We start from the raw sequence: 19422 nt of genomic DNA, 5'->3' as shown, positions 1-19422 counted from the left end.
TACCAGTTGTTTGTTCGATTCTTAACTATCCAAGTCTTGGCGAATCGTAGACCGCTTAAATGTTATTGTATAACATTTAATTCCTACTGGCATGGATATCTCAGATACAAACAATTTACATTACGCGCGAGTTCATCACTTAATCATTTAAATGATTGGCCGCTGGTATATTTCGTAATTTACATGATAATTGCAGCGCAAGCATACATAGAGTGCGATCAAAATTCAGACAAAGGTATACAAAACAATGCAAAAAAAGCATTCAAACAAATATGCATACATATAAATAATAATTTTCTAGTGACTGATTAAAATCGAAATCGAAACTGTTTTTTTATAACTTTGACTCCAAGGAGGGCATTTCATTCAATATATTAATGGAAAATTATTTTGCGAATCTTAATCTGTTTCTTTCGGTTTATTCAAAACAACGTTATATTTTTTTAGTAATATATTCAATTAGATAAAGGATCTGATCAAATTTGACCTGATTTGACAAGTCCATTTCAACTGCGTGCTCCAACCAAATCGATACATATTTTTTTCCTAGATTGGTACAATAATTTTTATGTTCGTGTGAAGTTCGTCCTGCCTATCTCAATTTGTATGCGTTTGGCAGCTGTTTGTTTACGACGCGAACAGTTTGTCTGGTTATTCTTACCATTAGAAAAAAATTGAACAACGAGTTTACTTGAAATTTCGAATTTCCTATGGAATCACGGCTACAGAATCGTAGAAAATGTTGCAGAAGTGTTTTGGGAAGTCTACTTTAGCACGAACGCAAGTATTTCAGTGACACAAACCATTCAGTGAAGGTCCTGTAATCATCGAAAACATGTCTCACTTGAGTCCTCCATCCACCTCTGTTACTGACCATAACATCGAAAAATTACAACAAAAAAAAATAATAAAAAAAAACGCTTCAAAATCGTCGTGTGGGCCTTAAGGGCATCAGAGAAACAGCAAATGATCTCAACATCTCTTATGGATCGGCTTAACACATTTTGGTTAATGTTTTGGGTATTAAGCGTGTCAATGATAGACTAATACCAAAAGAACTGACCAAAATTCGCTGAAGGCACTGTAGATCATCCAAGTCGTGGCTGGATTAAGCGTTGGCAAGTTTGTATTGTCTCAAAAGGCGCCTATTTTGAAGGCGATAATAAGGATTTGTATTAAAAACCGTGAAAAGCTTAACAAAGTTCCATATTAAAAATATCAGCAACAGAACTTCTTGCAGTCTTATAAAAAATAAATTATTCGACTGGCTATTCGACAAACAAAATATTCGTAATACAATACATAATATTCGCTCGTACACTATGCAACCGTATACGGTTTACCTACACACCTGCAGAGAAGTTCGTAGAGCCAGTAAGCTAAGTAAATATGAGTATATCCAAAATGTAAACAGAAGAGTAGCCAGGCCAATTCATTGACTTCGCTTGTTATTCTAGCTTAATCGGCATACAATTGCATATGCTCGTGCTATGAATAACCAATTAAATCATGTGCAAACATAAGGCAAATTAGCACAACAACAAAAAGGGCAAACAAAAATATGTATATAACATAATCACAAGTCATAAATTCTCATTAAGATTGTAAAAGTGTTACAAATGTTCATAATTGATGTTTATAGCAAATATTTTTATGAACTGTTTATATATTGAAATAATTGACAAACATTTCAAGTGCTCACACTGAAATCGTTATTACCAATTCTCCGTCACCTATTCATCCAACTATTTTCCGTTTCGTCTTTTTGTCATTTTGCATTTCCATATCAAAGCAACTATCATCTTTACTAGTAAATTTCCATAATCAAACCACCAGCTTGTATACACAATAGTACTTTAGTGTACTCGTTAAATAAGGCATTCCGAAAAAATTTTATACCAGTTTGATATTCTAGTTATCACTCAATTACTTCATCACACTTTCATTACAATAAATAAGCAACTAACTTTTGCGAACTCGCTATTGGAGCTGCTACTTCACATAGTTAATACTAAGTGCTACGAGTTGATAAGATAAGTTATTTAAGACCAAAACAAAAAGCAAAATATTCTCGAAAGATTCAGTTATCTCCACTAGAAAATATACCAAAGTGGCGCAAAAGCATTGACTGAATAAATTACATAACTAACATAACAACGAATTGCTAAAGCATGGTAACTTAAATACACTGCATTGCGTTTTTTATTTTTTTCTTCCAAATATCACATTACAAACGTTTAGTCATTCAAATTAACGTTCAACTTACTTCAGCACCTTGAAAATAATACGCAAACGGTTTTATATTATCATTATGGCGATGAATTTTAAGCTTCTTATCGCTGAGACGACCTAAAATTAGCAGATTACCACACATTACACACTTGCTACCAAATTAAGAAGCCAAGACCACAGGTATAATAAATAGTGAGGTATGTTATGTATAACATTGAGACAACCTGCTTGCAGTACCCAGCAGAGACTATATATATATTTTTTATGCCGCGATATTTAATAACCACAAGACGATGATCCCTAACGGCGGAGGCGAAGATATATGTACATTATTAGATGAAGAATAAATAATTAGAGTGAATAAATGGTTAATTAGCTTCTCAATTAAACACTTGACAAAGCCGAGAACACATCAACTCGCAAAAAGACTTACACATAATAATAATACCGAAAATACGGTACTCTCACAACAAAAATGACAATGAAGACAGGGACTATTGAAAAACTAACTAGAAGTATTAAGAAACAGCTCGAAGAAAACTCAAAAGATAACCGGTAGCTTTAACATACATCCCTCTATCAAAAGAATGCCAAATAACTACAAAATCGGCTAAAACTAATTTAAAGAGATGACGAATATAAGAATCGTGCTAGGAATATAAGATTACTGTTTAACTGTAACATTTCAGAAGGCATAATAAGACAGATTTCGGGAGTATACCAGATTGGCTAAAAAGCTTGTACCGTCTTCATAAGAAAACGCCACCGGAACTAAATCCATATGTTCGTGGTACGTTGTATTTTAAAGAAAACTAAAATGTTTCTGATACGAAAAAGTGTCGTGATGAATTTTGGTTCTGGACTGGGACAAACAAGTATTCGTCAGTGGTTCTTTAAACTACGTGCAGACGATCAACGCTGGGAACGTCCAAACAAATCCACCAAATGAATTTTGATGACCGTAGAAAGAAATTAAACGAGAATGCCAACACTTTAAAGATATCAAACTAACGCGCTATCTTTACTGTTGATGCAAATTTGGGTTTGCGAAAGCGCTGTGCAAAGTGGGTGCCGCGCGAGCTCACAACCAACTAAAAACAAACCGGAGCAATTTGAAGAAAAAAAATGTAACATGTAACAAACCAACAAAAATGAAGACAAAATTGCATGAATTGGGTATCGAATTCTTAGACTTCCAGAGAATACTCGGTGGAAAGAAAATCAGCAACAATTAATCGTTAAATTCGAAGAATATTGTGAAGCAAAAGAAAACTTGTACTACAACTATAATTGGACTCGCTCCAATCAATGTTTCGGTGTATGTTATTAATAAAATCGAAAATTTCCCAATTTCTTTAAAACGATATTCAGACTTTTTGGTAGTTTTGGGAGTGCACAATAATAAATACTGAGGCATTAGAGACCAAAACTATCTTAATGCTTTCTACATGACAAATCTATTTTAGAAAAACTTTTGAAAAGAAATGAAAGACCTAGTTTTGGAAAGTTGCAGGTTGTGCTACTATCAGTGCAATTTTTGACCATTGATCGTACATCTAAGTTCTTATAAGCTGAATAAAGCTGAAATCATTCCAAACCATATCTTATTTGAATTTTAAATTGAAAACTTCGGATATGTATATTGCAAGCAATTTTTCTTCCTTCACTTCATCTCTTACTACATATGAAAAATAAATACTTGCAATCGTAGTACGCTAACAAGGTGAACCTCGCTAACATATCAACAAATTGTCAGCACTAACAACATAATTGACAGCTTCAAAGTGACTCCATGTGTGTGCGTGTATTTTCTTTGAAATTGTCGGTCAATTGCAATTGCTTTTTATTTTCAAACACGCTTTGTTCTACAAATGTATTTTTAATACACACTTCTAATAGGTTGTATGGTAGTGCAATCTCATCAGTGATAACAGAAAACAAATTGTCAGCGATCGGTTTGAAAAATGTGTCTCTCTCAATATGATAAAAATTAATTTGACGTTTCTCAATTAGTTAGCGACATCAATAATTTATTGTCTATACAAGTGTATGGCATATGTATATACAGAGGCATAAGCTTATACGATCAGTAAGTACTAAAGAATAACAGGGTTGTGACAAATTAACAATAAATATATATTTTTATAATTGATAACAAATGTATAAATTATTTACAACAGAATGAATGCAGTATTTCTTTATAATACTATATTATAATATTAGGGTGCTTTTTTTAAACAATTTTTTTCGGTCCCATCGTGAACATTTGTTGGAAATACCCAAAAACAAATCCCTGAAAGTTTGAGCCCTTAATATTAATTACAGTACTGAACCAAGGCGTGTAAAGATTTCCAGTTGAAAATACACGAAAAAGGGAGGCGCATTATATCTGAATATATTTTGCTATAGAGTGGCCTGGAATACTTGAGTAATAGAACAATAAATTCGTTATAGAAGAAGCAGAAACTGTCACCAATATGTGGTATTTTTATGTGATTTTTACCCGGACTCATCCATTTAAACCGCGCGCAAACCAAAGCAATAAAAAAAACATTTCCTAGATTGGTACAATCTTTTTTTATGTTCGTGTGAAGTGTGATCTTCATATGTCAATTAATGAGTGTTTGAAAGATATTTCTTTGCGACGGGAAAAGTTTGTCTGGCGATTTTTACCACGAAAATAAAACAACGAGTTTGCTTGAAATTTCGTATTTCCAATAGAGTCACGGTTATGGAACCGTTGAAAATGTTACAAATAGGTTTTGAGGAGTCTACACAAGTATTTGAGTACCATTTAGGGAATGTCGTGAAGCCAACGAAAACTTGCCGCATGTGAGTCGTCCATCTGTTAATGCCGGTAATAACGAAAAAGTTAAATAAATAGTGCTTGAAAATCGTCATGTTGGCATCAGAGATATAGCAGAGGATCTCAACATCTCTTATGAATTCACTCCACATATTTTGGTTAATGTTTAGGGTATGAATTGTGTCAATGCTAGACTCGTACCAAAAGACCTGAATATTTTCTAGGTCGCAAACTAGATGCTTGGCAAGGTAGCTGAGAACCCTACATTCATCGAACTAGTTTCGAGACGTGGATTCATGCATAGGTACAACGTGGAAACTGTCCAGCAATCTAGCAAATGGCGCTCCAGAAATGAAAAAACCAAACCGAAAAAACCAAAAGTTGCTAAAGGTGATGAAGATAATTTCAGAGGCTTATAATAAGTATATAGAGAATTGTATTAAGGTTTTGAAGGCGATAATAAGTATTTGTACTAAAATACGTGAAAACATATTTTGTTGCCAATCCGTGCCAAATTTGATCAGATGGTATATACTTATAAATTATATTGTCTTTAGTATGTAGGTTAGTAATCCTAACCTTTTCATTCCAATTTTTCTAGCTGCTATGGTCTAACAACATAACTCTGAACTAATTGCTTTATAATATTAAAATAAGAATTGAATATTGAAATGGCTGGTTTTAAAACCATCCAATGGCTTAATCAAAATAGGTCACAATTAATTTTCCAATACTTATTTTATTGAAACTAATATCTGATAGATATTCTGTGGCAATAAATAATGGATAATGTTATAATTTAAAATATTTTTTCTCATCAAAAAGCACGTACTACTTAATCTGTGTAATTAATACAAGCTAAACAGTCATAAGAACCTCACTAAAGGCACACAAATGCATACAGACACAACGATTAAGCAATTTACTAGTCTCACGTGGCTCTCAGTTGAAATCCGCTACCAATATTACGCAAATTCACAGCAGAAACGCCCCGCAATTTGAACTCAAGCCGGAAAACAAAGAAATTAAGATGTACAAAACAAAGTCGACATCAAGGAAGAGAATGTGAGACAAAAGAGTAAATGCGCCGGATGAAAGCATCAATTCAAAACGGCGTAGAAAAAAATAACACCAAAGATTTAAATACCAGGTTTAGAGACCTGGTGCAACCCACACGGAAAGGCAAATTGTGAAAGATAGACACACAAACACAGTCATACATATAAATGACGACTTGAAATTAACATTTTATGCACGTTACTTTACACGATTTAAAAAGAATACGTGAAAAGAGAAAAAATGTTACAGAACACGTACTGTTCGAACCAGAGAACGTACGCATGCGCACTCCCTGCTATAATTACCAATGTATGTATATGTACATACATACTTACGAGTATGTAGATATGTAGGTAATGTCTACATAGGAGTATGTTCTGGATACAAGTTCTATTCACAAATATATAAGTATATACAGGTATATTTTTTACTTCGCTATAAGGTTATGGCATGCGGGCTTGCCTTGCCGGGCCATGCCACACCACACCACTAGCACGTTACGGTTCAATACCGCCTGCGGGAGGAAGTGACGCATGAGAATCACTTCAACTGTTAGTGAATTGAATTGAAAGCTAATGAAGTGACAGGCGGCGTAGAGTGTGAGTTTGTATAATGGAACTAGTTTGGTATTTGTAAAAGCGATCGATAAATTGATGGGTTATTGTTGATGTTTTAGAACGCCGATCATGTCTAGATACATACTAGTATTTGTGGGTAAACGTACGATTTCTAAATTGTTATAGTTACTTATGTATGTACATAGGAGTAGGGTATACAAAAGAAAGTTGCATTTTACAAAGTAATTTCAAAATAAGAAAAAAAACGTTCACTCCGGTCGAACCGAAGCTATAATCCCTTCACAGGTGCATTTCTTATAAAAACTGCTACTATGAATAACTACATACCTGTGAAAAGTTAGCGGCCAACGGTTTGCATTCAGTAGTTTTTTTTTTCTAGAACGTTATTATATGAAAATCTTTATCTTGATTTTGTTAGGTCTGTTTGTAAGACAGCTTTATGTTATAGTGGTCCGATATTAAGAATTTTTTACCGTTGCCTTGGACACTAATCCATGCCAAAATTCGTTAATATTCCTTGTCAAATAAACAAAAGGAGAAGGACTTCATTTTGGCCGATCAGTTTGTATGGAAACCTATATTTGTCCGATATCGGCGCTTCCGATAATTGAGCAGCTTCCTAGGAAAAGGACGTGTGCAAAATTACACATCGATAATTCATAAACTGAGGGATTAGTTCGTGTATATAAAAGCAAACGGACAAATGGACATGGCTAAATCGGCTCAGCTCGTCGCACTGATAATTTATAAACATATATCCTTTATAGGGTCTCCGACGGTTCCCTCTGGGTGTTACAATCATCGTAACAAACTTAATATATGTACGTAGCTTGTTCAGGGTATAATCATTCCAGTACCGAGCCAAATTGTCCGATCAATTCCGAGGTTGCATATCATATAATCATATCGTGAGCTCGAAGGCTTTACGATATTTAATGAACGGAAGTGGAATACTCCCTAAAGTTAGTATTTAACTCAGTTTAACTGAGATACATAATGATTACTGAATATAACGAAGTAAACGAATAAGCTTCAGATAGAAAAAACCGCAGTAACCGCCAAATAAAAAGGAGAAAACATGCTGATCAAAGACTCTTTAATGGCTCCTAAAATCTAACGCATGGCTACAGAAGCGAAATGTTTCGACGGGTTAACAGGTCACAGTCAAAAAGATGGTTAGTATGATGCAGGGGACTATTTGCATGCCTCGAACAATCCAGTCTCATTGGTCGAGCACTGTTGGATCTACCGTGAGATGACTTTAGAGAATACATCCAAAACAATGATCCGTAAAAGATCTGTAGACAAAGCTTATGTAACCGTTTAAAACCAAACGGGAAAATAAATATTAGTTGAGCCCTAACTTTTGGCAATGTTCTTTTTTTACTAACCAATTTTGTAACTAATTGTTTTGTTTTCCGTCTAAATAAACATATAGGGTTAAAGTTTATCCAAAGCGTGATTGCACCGATATTGCTCTGGCTCTGTTAAACAACCTGACTTCATGATTAGCATAACCTTTTAGTGAGCTTCATTGGCGACAAAAACTTACGCTAGGGTGGTCAAAATTTTGCAAGAAAAGTAAGCATATTGATTTCAGCAATTTGCTGCTTCGTTTATTAGAACTGAGCTTTAGAGCAGTACGAAAAAGAGAATCGTCAATAATATGTCTTAACGCTTTCGTATGAAAGGAATTTGCGTAAAAGCTATGGATTACAGTTGCTCCACCCGCACTACCACTGTCCACATTCAGCTCGGCAAGCAGCATCTCATTCATGTGTTGCAGTTGTTGTTTTTACTGCGAAATCTGGTCTCTGACTCTGCGCAGCAGTGCGTTTTAACTTCGTTGAGCTGCGAAACCGGTTTCCCGGCATTTCGGTATTTTGCCGCTATATGTTTGTGTTTATTTTGTTCCTTTCTATTCAGGTTTCACTATTATCACGTTTATCGTTGGCTTCGCTATAACGCGCAGTGATTGCATCCCAATTGAAGCTAGTATTTAGGGTTGCCAAATATGTACCTATATCTCAATTTATGTAATAACAGCTAACGTTAGTAAATCTGCAATTCTTTCACAAAACTTTTTCTGTGCCAGAAATGAACTGTGTTAATCTAACATTGAAATCGAATTCCGGGGTTATATCCGCTTATATCTTCCTCCCCGCACACACCTTTTTTGGAGGTCCTACTGGAGATCGGCTCCGGGAGCAAAAGAATTAATTTTTTTTTTTTTCAAAATGAGTTTCCGATTATTATAATACGTTAAATTCGATATATGTACAATAAACTATTTTTATTTATTTACACAAAAAACCGTTTTTTTACTTGCAAGTGGATATAACCCTTTAAGGCTTAAAAGTTTAAGCTATTATACTTTGTATATATAAATATAATATTTAGTACATAAATGTATTTCAATAGATATTTCACGCAGCAGTACCCCCCTAATCCAAAACAGAAGCTTGGCAACCATGACGGTCTTTATTGTTGTTTCTTTTTGTGTTTGGTTGCAGCTTGAGCGAATAACTAGAATGTCAACGCAAACAAGCGTACATAAGAGGGGAAATGTAGACAATCTAAATCTTCTTCGTTTATGTATGCATGTTTATAGATACATATGGATTTGTCCAAAAAAAAGGTGGACGCACAAGCAGCCACAAAAAAGTAGAAACAGGAATTTCTGATAAGTCGACTTGACAGGTATTTTTTGGACACACTCCACGTACACAACACATTTACATATTCACAAACTTAAATTTTTAATTTTCTATTAAATTAAAAATAATTACCAGCTTTAAATGCGCCACATTAATCCACTCGATATTAAACCATTTAAAATACGCCGGCTCATATCTTCAAAAATATTGCGTGCTAAATTTTCAAAATTTGTACATATGTATGTTTTTGATGTGAAACACACAAACGCACCCCACAATACGCACGTCCGTTGCACAAAAAAATTCCCACAATCGCGGTTAATTCACAAGCTTGTGTTAATTTTTAATGCCCACAACTCAGCCTGAATTTATTCAACTTTTCACACACTTGTTAATTCTCATTCAATCTCCATTGATACTAACACACAAGATTCTTCACAATTCACTTTTCATATAATAACTTAATTGGAATTTAGCAATTTTTAATGCTACATTTATATAATTTTATACACTTTTTGGCACTGCATTTTTTGAATAGATTCTCTTCAAATTTGTTTTGTTTTGCCCGACTTTCTTTTAAGCGAATGCGAATTCCGGCGATCGCAAACGTACAAGAAATTGAGACAAGTCAACTGCAACGCGTCAAAATAACAGCACACGATCGTATTGCCACTACTTTTTAGACTGAACGAAGCAGACGCCATCGGCTGGAGAAATGGTGCTGTTCTTTCGATTGCGACATCGGCAGCGCACAGTGGGTCGAAGTGTGCATGGTTGTAGCAGATTGCGTAATTATTACCGAGTATACTAAGCGTATTATATACGCCTTTTTATATATTTGCGTGTAATTAAGAACAAATTTAAATTTAATAATTTTTCTTTACACTGAGCTAAAATAATTGCATTTCGCATGCATTTAATTTCTCGCTGCTCAGCTGCTTCTGCTATGCACGTATAAACGGCAGCGATCATTGCAAAACGACAAACATTGAAGTAGCCAAAGTTGCATTGCAGGCAATTGCATACAAGCACAGTAAGTATTTTTGTCGTAGATAGTAGTTTATGAGAGCGGTGCCCAAAAATGAGAGAGTAAAATGTGAAAATATTGAATGAAGAGAAGAAAGTTAATACTGTAAATTGATTATTTAATTTTTGATAAATAAATATCCCTAATTTTTAATTATTTAATAAAATACAGTTTAAAAATTCATAGCGAAATTTTGTATAATTGTATTTTTATAAATTTAGTAATAATATCAAATGGAAAACATTGCCTACTTTTAGGCGGCAATAAAAATGTTGCCTGCATTAACGACATTTCTTGGCTGTGGATTCCCCGACATCAATATATACAATTAGCTTTATATAGTTTGCAGTCTTCTTATAGTCTTTATTTTATAATAGATATTGCATTAAAAATTTGTTATAAAAGAACGTAAAATGTGTATATGCAGTTTCGGTCTTTATCTCGTTAGCGATAAGCTTTTCTTATTAACAGTTATTCAAATGGCTCACTTAGAACTTTGCCCTGATCTATGCCATAAATAAATTCGTTATCACGCACATAACCCCAAGCCATACGCCTTGACGTCCATGCGACGCCTATATCACCTTGTGGCCCAATAGTTATAGCACCACCAGTTCCACCTAAGCGTGCAGTCATCTCTTTGCATGCCACCTCAGTAGCTGCTTGTGCTGACATATTCTCGTAACGAATATTGGCTAAAATTTTTTGTGCCAAATTGAAGCGCATTATTGTCTCACCATGACCCGTGGTGGATACACCACCCCATTTATTATCGGCGTAAGTGCCACAACCTAGCAGTGGTGTGTCACCTATACGTCCAGGCACTTTACCGGTTATACCACCTGTTGATGTAGCGACAGCAATATTGCCCTTAGCATCAATGGCTACAGCGCCCACTGTGCCTGGCTCACCCGGACGTTCTTTAACAGCTGTATCTAACTCCGTTGTTGCGTATGTGGTATCTTTACCTTCCGCTTGTTGTTTCTTAAATTGTGCCAATGCATCGCGGGCACTTTGTGTCACCAATGAACCTTGCGGCAATTGTACAGCACCATTTTCTAAAGCGAATTTTTGCGCACTTACACCACCCAAAAATGTATGATTAGTTCTTTCCATGACATGTCGTGCCACCGTGATGGGGTATTTGATGTCCTTCAGTAAGGTAACGCAACCGGCACGTAACTGTGAACCTTCCATAATGCTAGCTTCCACTTCTACATTGCCGTCGCTATTAAGACAAGCACCATAGCCAGCATTGAAATTTTCATCATCTTCCATCGCACGCACAGCCGCCTCGACAGCATCCAGCGCAGAACCCGCTTCGTGACCACCACATTCCTTTGCAGGCATCAACAATGGTAAACCAGCTTTCAAAGCCAATTTCATACCTTGCACTTTACCAGGAACACGCGCATCACTTATACCACCAGCTCCTCCATGTACTAGAAGCACTGGTTTGGACATTTCTAAAGATGTACTTCTATGTCTGTAAAAAATAGGTGCATACTTATTAAAAAATAATAATTGTACTTTCAAAGTTCCTTGATAATTTTTGTTATTTACTCACTGTGCAGCGAAAAATCAATGAACGATGCAAGTAGAGGAATTTTACCGCTTTGTCTAGAAATACAACTGCACGGCCCCTTTTTATCACTAACATTGTTTACTCTCAAGCTACTGCCTTATCTTAGCTGGAAATTTATATTGGAAAACTAACGAAACCAAAACAAACAAAACTGGAAAACTAAAGTCATTATAAATAAAAAATAAAATGTTGTTTAGAGAAAACACAACCAGACTAAATTTATTTATGAAAGTTATATATTTCATAAAAAATATTCATTGAATATACTTATATGTACAAGAATTCGAATTAACAATTCAAGATTGTGTCGAAGATTTTTTTGTTTAATCCACTGAAATATGGCAATGTTGATTCAACGAACATATGTAGAAAAAAAACCAATAAAGTATAACAAAACAAAACTCGATGACATTTCTGCCATCTGTTCGTTTGATTATTTTACTTTTCTGTTCAATCTATTTTTTCTTCTCGAACATTGTGGTCGCTTTTAGAGGCAAAAAAGTTTCCTCTCTTGCATTTATTCAGCAAAACCTAACTAAATTGTGACTAATCTATCCAATTGAAAACAAAGAAAAATTGTGTATTAAAAACGTGCGCTTAAGCCCGAAACGTAAACCCAATTTAGCAACAACAAAAACAATAGAAGTTTAGTAGTAATTTTCGTCACAGTAGACGCTTACTGCGTTTTATTTAAAAAACTACCATTGGAAATCAAATACAAAGTGAAAGAGTACTTTGTCTGCTACGTACATATAAACATTACAAATTTTGACGAAGGAATCGTGCTGCGTCAGTGCTGGGTATGTTTTCTACAATATAATGAAAATTTTATGTATTATATGTATGTAAGTACTACAGTTTTTCTTTTTTAAATCTTTTACTAAAGCTTATCAAAGAAAATTTTACAAATTTACTAAAATGTTTGAATAATATGTTTATGCACATAAATATTGCCATTTGGATGTTCTTAGTTTCAATTTACCTTGTAATTGTTAATATACTAGTAGTATTAGCTACATGCTCGTGCGTATGTATGCCAACCTTTTGTATATTTATCCGTCCTTGTTACAGTTTCCCAAACAACCACCTTACGTTCCGCCCATCCGTGTTCCACCACTCATTGCATTATATATATGTATATGTACAAATGTATTACAAAAGACCTACATACCTCTCTACGTGTGTATACACAATTTGTATATTTTCCCCATTGTATTTTCACGATTTTTGTTTTCATTTGCTGCTTTGTCGTTTAGTTTGTTTATTTCCTTAGTATATTTTGTGATAAAGCCTATTCGACGAGGTATACTATTGAAAAACATAAGCACCGACTGTTGTGCAATGCTTGAAAAATGCATATAAAATTATTATATATAGTGGAGCTGAGTGAGAGACAAAAAAATATTATAATTTGGACGAGATGTGCGGTTATTTTTGAAGAACGACCTTGAGATTATTAATGAAAGTGAAAATTAGAAGTTTTACAAGAAATAATTAGATTGTATTGTTTACATACATACGTTTGTTAACATCTACCGTTTACAAATGTTTTTTTTTGCAGAAGTGTGAATATTTTTACTAAAGCTTACAATATTATGATTGCTATGCGGTTAGCATAACACTTTCTACTTTGCACTAAAGCAAAAAGTTGTAGAATTATAAATAAATGAAGATTTATTTAATATTTAAAGTAGCACCGGCCATAAGTTCTGTTACAAGAACCAGCCGTTATAAAAAAGAAACTATAATAATTATATTTACCTAAAAAGGCATATACAAAGTTTTATTTCGAAATGGTCAGCTATTATTTCTCCAAATTTTCTGTGGGGCCATGTTCTCCAGTCCGTCCACAAACTGTATCCAATGACTTCAAATCTGGACTTCCAGAAGCCCAATCTCCTGCAGCTATGAAACAAGAAATAGTGCTTTTAAGCCATAGCTGTGTGCTGGAGCAAAATTTTGCTGTAAAATTCAATGTTCTCCGCCGAAGGGTGTATTGTTTAACTACTTTATCAAGCCTTCTAAAACATCCTGTTTGTACTTCAGTCATCAACTTATAGATCCAATGGCGCGGTAAACAAATATTCTCGAAATATTAAGTTTTTTGAATGCATGTACCTACAATCACTTACCATACATATGAATGTAAAAATATTTCAAGATTCTTACGAAAATAAAATAACTACCCCAACCATACACGAAATTTTTAGAAATTGAATAAAACTTGCTGTGATGTTGGTCCGCTATAAACAAGATCATTAAAAAACTAAAAATCATATATTTTGAATATTTAATGCTAATTATATGCCACTAACTTCTAAAATTTTGAAATCAGTAGCGTAGTAACTAAAAATTCAAATCCTGATTACACAAACTTTTCAACCTCAATTACAGCTTGCAAAAATAAAAAAAGTGCGTAAAAAATACTTAAAAATACACGTGACTAAATTGAAAATCGGAATCTCCAAAGCATACCTGCTGTGTAGACAAAGGAAACAGTCATCAGAAGAGCAAGTATTGATGTTAGTGGTGTGTGTTCCTACTTTCAAATAAGGAGCTGCAAACAAAGAAATCAACAGTCAAACAAACAACTTAAAGTCTGTCTTTGTACGACATTGCAAACACGCAATAAGCCAGGTTAGGTAAAACCAGTTCAATAATCAGAAGGCAAAAAATTGTCTTTGTGTTCGACGCGGAATTGCATGAAAAGTTGCTGCATTTAGTAATTCCTAGTGTGGAGTAGCAATAATAACAGAAAAAAGAACATCTATTGGAAATAACGACAACAAAAGTAAACAATAATAAACAGCACAAATATGCCAGCTGATTCGGTTTCAAGGTGAGTAGTAGTGGTTAGGAAGTTCCATAAATTACTCGCCGCACTTTAGCGGGAAGGGAGGTGAAAAGTTTGCGTTTATCAATGCAGATACAATTAGTGTAATAGAAGTTAGGAAATGCATTTTTTCATACGCTTCACATTTTATATGAATTATATATTTTTTCTTGTGTCTCTACACAGTTCATTGGCTACTGCAAATTACTGGTTTTCTGCTTTGCTGCGCAATAATTGCACTGCTTAGTCAAAAAAAAAAAATTATAGACATATGTACATACTATAAAGTTAATTAACTTCGGCGTGTGCTTTGTATATTAAGTATGAGTTAATATTAATGTATACTTTTTACGTATATACATACATTTTATTTATATGGATATTTATTTGTATAAATGTCAAAATTATGATATTTTACTATGAAATTGTCCACATTAATGTTTTATTATTATCGAAAATTATATAAAAAACAAGAAAGCCCGATAACTTCGGTTAAACCGACGCAAAAATACCCTTCACAAATAAAAAAAATTTCATGCAAGTACTTCATCAGTTTGTATGCTAGCTATATGCTATAGGGGTCCGATTTGAAAAATTTATACAGATATTGTAGCATTGCTTTGGATAATAATCCATGCCAATTTCGTTAAGATATATTATCAAATAAAAAAATTTTCCATACAAGAATTTGATTTTCAACGGCGAGTTTGTATGACAGCTATATGCTATAGTGGTTCGATGTCGGCGGTGCGGACAAAGGAGCAGCTTCTTAGAAAGAAAAGAACGTGTGCAAAATTTCAGAGCCATATATTAAAAACTGAGAGACTAATTCGCATATACAGACAAACGTACAGACGGGCATGGCTAAAACTGTGACAGGGTATAATAAGAAATAATAAAATTTAAAGCGATAAGCAGTAAATTTGAATTTTTTGAAATAAAACAAAAAAATGCTTATAAAAAAAAGTAAACTCAATTTTATAAAAAGCCTTTTTAATAAAAATTTTTAAGTTAAATTTAGTTTCCAAATTATTTCATGCTATTACTGTATTATAAATGTCTTACTTTCTTATTCAGAATGGACTCCAACGGTTCTGGTGGCGAGTCTAATCCGCCCGAAAATTTACTCGGTACCTCACCCGGTGCCTCAAGTTTGCGCAGTCGCACTGAGAGTGAAAGTTCTGACAAGTAAGTAATTGTAAAATCATGCTAGTTTATTTTACTTTAACGGTAAATTTTTTACTTTTCTTTACTTCAGGCTGGCGCGCTTCGTTCTGCCCAGCATGGATGGTAGTCCACCAAAGGTGCTAACACTGCACGAAGTGGGTGATGTGCTAAAAAATATACAAAACATGGAACTGGTGCACGAAATTGCCATTAATCCAGAGTTTAAATTCGAGCCTTATGAACCGCCAGAGAACAGGTAAGATCATAAGAGCTGAAATTGCAAAGTTGTTTACTAAATTAATGCAATCAACTTTCAACACGATAGCCTGGAACGCCGCATCAAAGATATTATGCATAAAGCCTTCTGGGATGTATTGCGTGGTGAATTGAATGAAAATCCCCCCTGCTATGATTACGCCATACAATTATTGGCTGAAATCAAAGATTGTTTTCCACAAATCATCTCGCAGAATAATACACGTGCCTTACAGCACATCAACGAAATACTGGACATCGATGTTCTCAAACAACAAGCCGAGGAGGGTGTTTTAGATTTTAGAGCTTATGCCAATTTCGTCATACAAATTATGGCTAAGTCGTGTGCACCAGCACGTGACGAAATGGTGCATCAATTGACTGAAATCACAGATGTGGTGGATACTTTTAAGAATATACTCGAAACAATGGCGCTAATGAAATTAGATATGGTCAACTTTTTACTCGATTTTGCACGCAATGACATTATGGCCAATTCGGTGGAATATGAGAAGAAGAAATTCAAGGAATATTTGGAGTATTACAAATGTTAGTTAATTTCGAAGACATTTACATTTTAAATATACAAATTTTAATTTATGCATCTTTATAGTTGGCTTCCCAGCCACCGAAAATTGGCTGAAGAACAGTTGTGCACATGATGCTAATAATGTGCCCTCATCGCCAGAACAAACAATCTCTAATGCCTACATGGAACTTATGGACTGGGACGAGTCTAAGGAGTTCCCAGAGGTGCTATCGGTTGACAAGGAGCGTATCTTGAAACTAGGCCAACGTGCCAAACGTATTTGCACATGCGCGGCAGTCATCTCTATTTGCTCTGGTGTGCCGATTATTTCGCAACGCACTGAAAATCGTGTGGCACTTGCCAAACAAATTGAAATCATATTGCAAGGCACTTCTAATAAAAAGTAAGTAAATAAAAAACGTTGTAAAACGCACTTTTATGACAACTATCTTATTGTTGTAGAGAGCTCTTGGATTCCATAGAAAATGTTTGGCTGCAAGTCAAGACCGTTATAAATGAGTACTTGCAAAAGGAGAATCAGCCGGTGATGGATACTAATACGGAGGAGTTGTTGAAATCGCAAATAATGCAGGCAGGCAACAAGGATTCACCTGTAGGCCAACTTATGTGTAAGCATTTTTTATAATATTTTTTTTCTTTTTTACAAATACTTAAATAAGCACAATTGTTTTTCACTCGTATAACTTATCGGCTTCAACAGGGAAACGTTTCCAAACATATTTCCGTTTGGCCATACGTTCGAGAGCCGGTTTGCCACCGCCACCACCTGGCTATGCCGATTTCCAAGATGAACTCGAGGCCTATTCCACTGCCTTAAAACGCGTAATTGCCTATAATCATTCCGTCTTCGGTGAATACTTTATGCGAGTGCTCACACAACAGCCTTTCGCAAGCAGCGCAACAACAGTAACCACATCCGATGCTGCAGCTGCTGGCGGCGCTACAGCGAAGGAGCAGAACGCTGCTGCCACTGCCGATGAGAAGGCTTCGAAGAGCCAATAATTGAAATATATGCTAGCTAGTGTAAACGACAAGCGGCAGTATGTGCTATGTGTGAATATGTGGTGCGGTTGTTGTTGTCAGAGAAGTGCTGCCATTGGCACAAATTGATTTCATAGAATAAATCGGAAGTTTTGTAAACGAAATAACTAACATCGCCCACTTTGCTGTGCCAGGAGTGTGGAGGCGTCTACTAATGAAGCAGGCGTAGTAGATAGGAGGGCAAACATGCAGAAAATCGAACATTTTTCCTACCCAAAAACAACAAAAACCAACAAACATAAATTTAACGAAAATGGATAACATTAGAAACAAGCAAATTGAATGAGATTAATAATGAAGAAATGCAAAGTCGAAAATCGTAAAAATTATACAAATTCAAACGTCAAAACGTACTATTATTTTATTTTAAATAACTGTTTCACAAAATTATTAAATGAAGCGAAGCTAAATTCAATGTGAAATTATAAGCTTAGTTAAAAAATCGAAATTTTTCATTTTATTTAGCGACAAAAGCTTCGTAACGCCAATGAAAATATATGAAAAAATTGGAAAAAAGATATTGTGTTGCTCAAAGTAACGGAAATGAGACTTCAAATGCTTGGTGTTTATGTTTAATATTTTCGTTAGTCGTATTTTCGCTTTATCGGCACACTTGTGCGTGGAAACTATTTATACTATTTAGTATGAATGTTTTAAAAATTGGTTCTAGCTATTTGCATATAAAACACCAACGATTAGGTGCGATAATCCAGTAAAGGACTACTTTTAGTTGAAACTTCTAACTTAACCACCAACCACATTGAAGTGATATCGGTTTTTAGTTACCAACATTTTACGAATTTTTATACACCTACATGCACACATATAAGTAAACAAACATAAACGAACTGAATTTAGTGAATGGCTTATTCAAAAGCATGTAACTAAAATATATAAATATAATATATTGTGAACAAATTGTTACAATAGCTATCTTTTTTGTTGTAATTTACTGCATTAATTTACATTATTTATTTAATTTCTTTATTGGAAAAAGAAAAGATTTCTTAATTAGAAATGTGTTGTGATATTGAAAATTAATAACATTAACCCTAATACTACCTATACATACAATATATGGAATATATACATTATACAAGCGAATATGATATACAATTCTATAATTCTAGAAACATACGTACATACATACAATACATTTGCGTAATATTCATAGTTGCGCTGAAGAAAAAAAACTTTAACACAATTGAATATAATTTTTATCTCTAGTATATACAATTAATGTGAAAAATAAATAACTATAATAAAACACAGACATTTTTATTTCATTCATATAAGTTTATGACAACGTGATTATTTAGGGTTAATTGCTTAATCTGCTAATTGAATTCAAGGTACTCAATAATTCTAAAAAATTACTGTTGACTCTCGTAAAGTTGAACGGTTTATATTTCTGTGAACTGAGTGTCAATGTAGCATAAGACTGCAATACGAAGATTTTTAATATATTTTTTGAAGGGGTTCCGCACAAAAAATTACTGGCTCATTGCTCAGAGGACCTATATTAAAGTGTTGGGGAAAATTCTTTATCAAAGACTATCGCACATGCATTTTCTATTGGTTCCGTTTGTAAGGCGATACAAAATTAATCTAAAAACAAGAAAAAACGTTAAC

The 19422-nt window shown here is 34.3% G+C and overlaps 3 protein-coding genes across 9 annotated transcripts in view; 1 reads left to right on the top strand and 2 right to left on the bottom strand.

Annotated features, from left to right (window-relative positions):
* The window catches only part of goe (gone early), a 99706-nt gene that overhangs the window by 60286 nt on the left and 19998 nt on the right, over positions 1 to 19422 (bottom strand). For 3 of the 5 annotated variants that reach the window (XM_070110723.1, XM_070110722.1, XM_070110726.1), the window contains exon 1: positions 9465 to 10022. The exons of 1 other annotated variant lie outside the window; for it this stretch is intronic. The gene's annotated coding sequence lies outside the window, so the exon portion shown is untranslated. Of the gene's footprint in view, positions 1 to 1719; positions 1900 to 9464; positions 10023 to 19422 lie in introns of those variants that run through there. One more of the 5 variants, XM_070110724.1, reaches the window with a different exon arrangement.
* On the bottom strand, positions 10693 to 12080 carry LOC106625069 (probable isoaspartyl peptidase/L-asparaginase CG7860). Of its 2 annotated transcripts, none has more exons than XM_014244870.3 (2): positions 11927 to 12080; positions 10693 to 11845 (listed from the first exon to the last, which is right to left on the bottom strand). In XM_014244870.3, exon 2 carries the CDS (start codon positions 11821 to 11823, stop codon positions 10831 to 10833), a length of 993 nt encoding a protein of 330 aa, XP_014100345.2. In that variant the 5' UTR covers positions 11824 to 11845; positions 11927 to 12080; the 3' UTR covers positions 10693 to 10830. The 2 variants fall into 2 exon arrangements, with proteins under 2 accessions (XP_014100345.2, XP_014100344.2); XM_014244869.3 differs by having other exon boundaries at positions 10693 to 11865; positions 11927 to 12047.
* On the top strand, positions 12387 to 19059 carry LOC106626195 (T-complex protein 11-like protein 1). Of its 2 annotated transcripts, XM_036376339.2 has the most exons (8): positions 12387 to 12744; positions 14339 to 14783; positions 15855 to 15965; positions 16036 to 16200; positions 16270 to 16748; positions 16813 to 17131; positions 17191 to 17357; positions 17450 to 19059. In XM_036376339.2, the coding sequence occupies exons 2-8, from the start codon at positions 14761 to 14763 to the stop codon at positions 17749 to 17751; spliced, it is 1566 nt and encodes a 521-aa protein (XP_036232232.2). In that variant the 5' UTR covers positions 12387 to 12744; positions 14339 to 14760; the 3' UTR covers positions 17752 to 19059. The 2 variants fall into 2 exon arrangements, with proteins under 2 accessions (XP_036232232.2, XP_036232234.2); XM_036376341.2 differs by lacking the exon at positions 14339 to 14783.

This window comes from Bactrocera oleae, chromosome 5 (genome assembly GCF_042242935.1).
Source record: "Bactrocera oleae isolate idBacOlea1 chromosome 5, idBacOlea1, whole genome shotgun sequence".
NCBI lineage: Eukaryota > Metazoa > Arthropoda > Insecta > Diptera > Tephritidae > Bactrocera > Bactrocera oleae.
The sequence above is the reverse complement of the archived record's forward strand: the minus strand, read 5'-3'. Positions and strand labels throughout refer to the sequence as shown.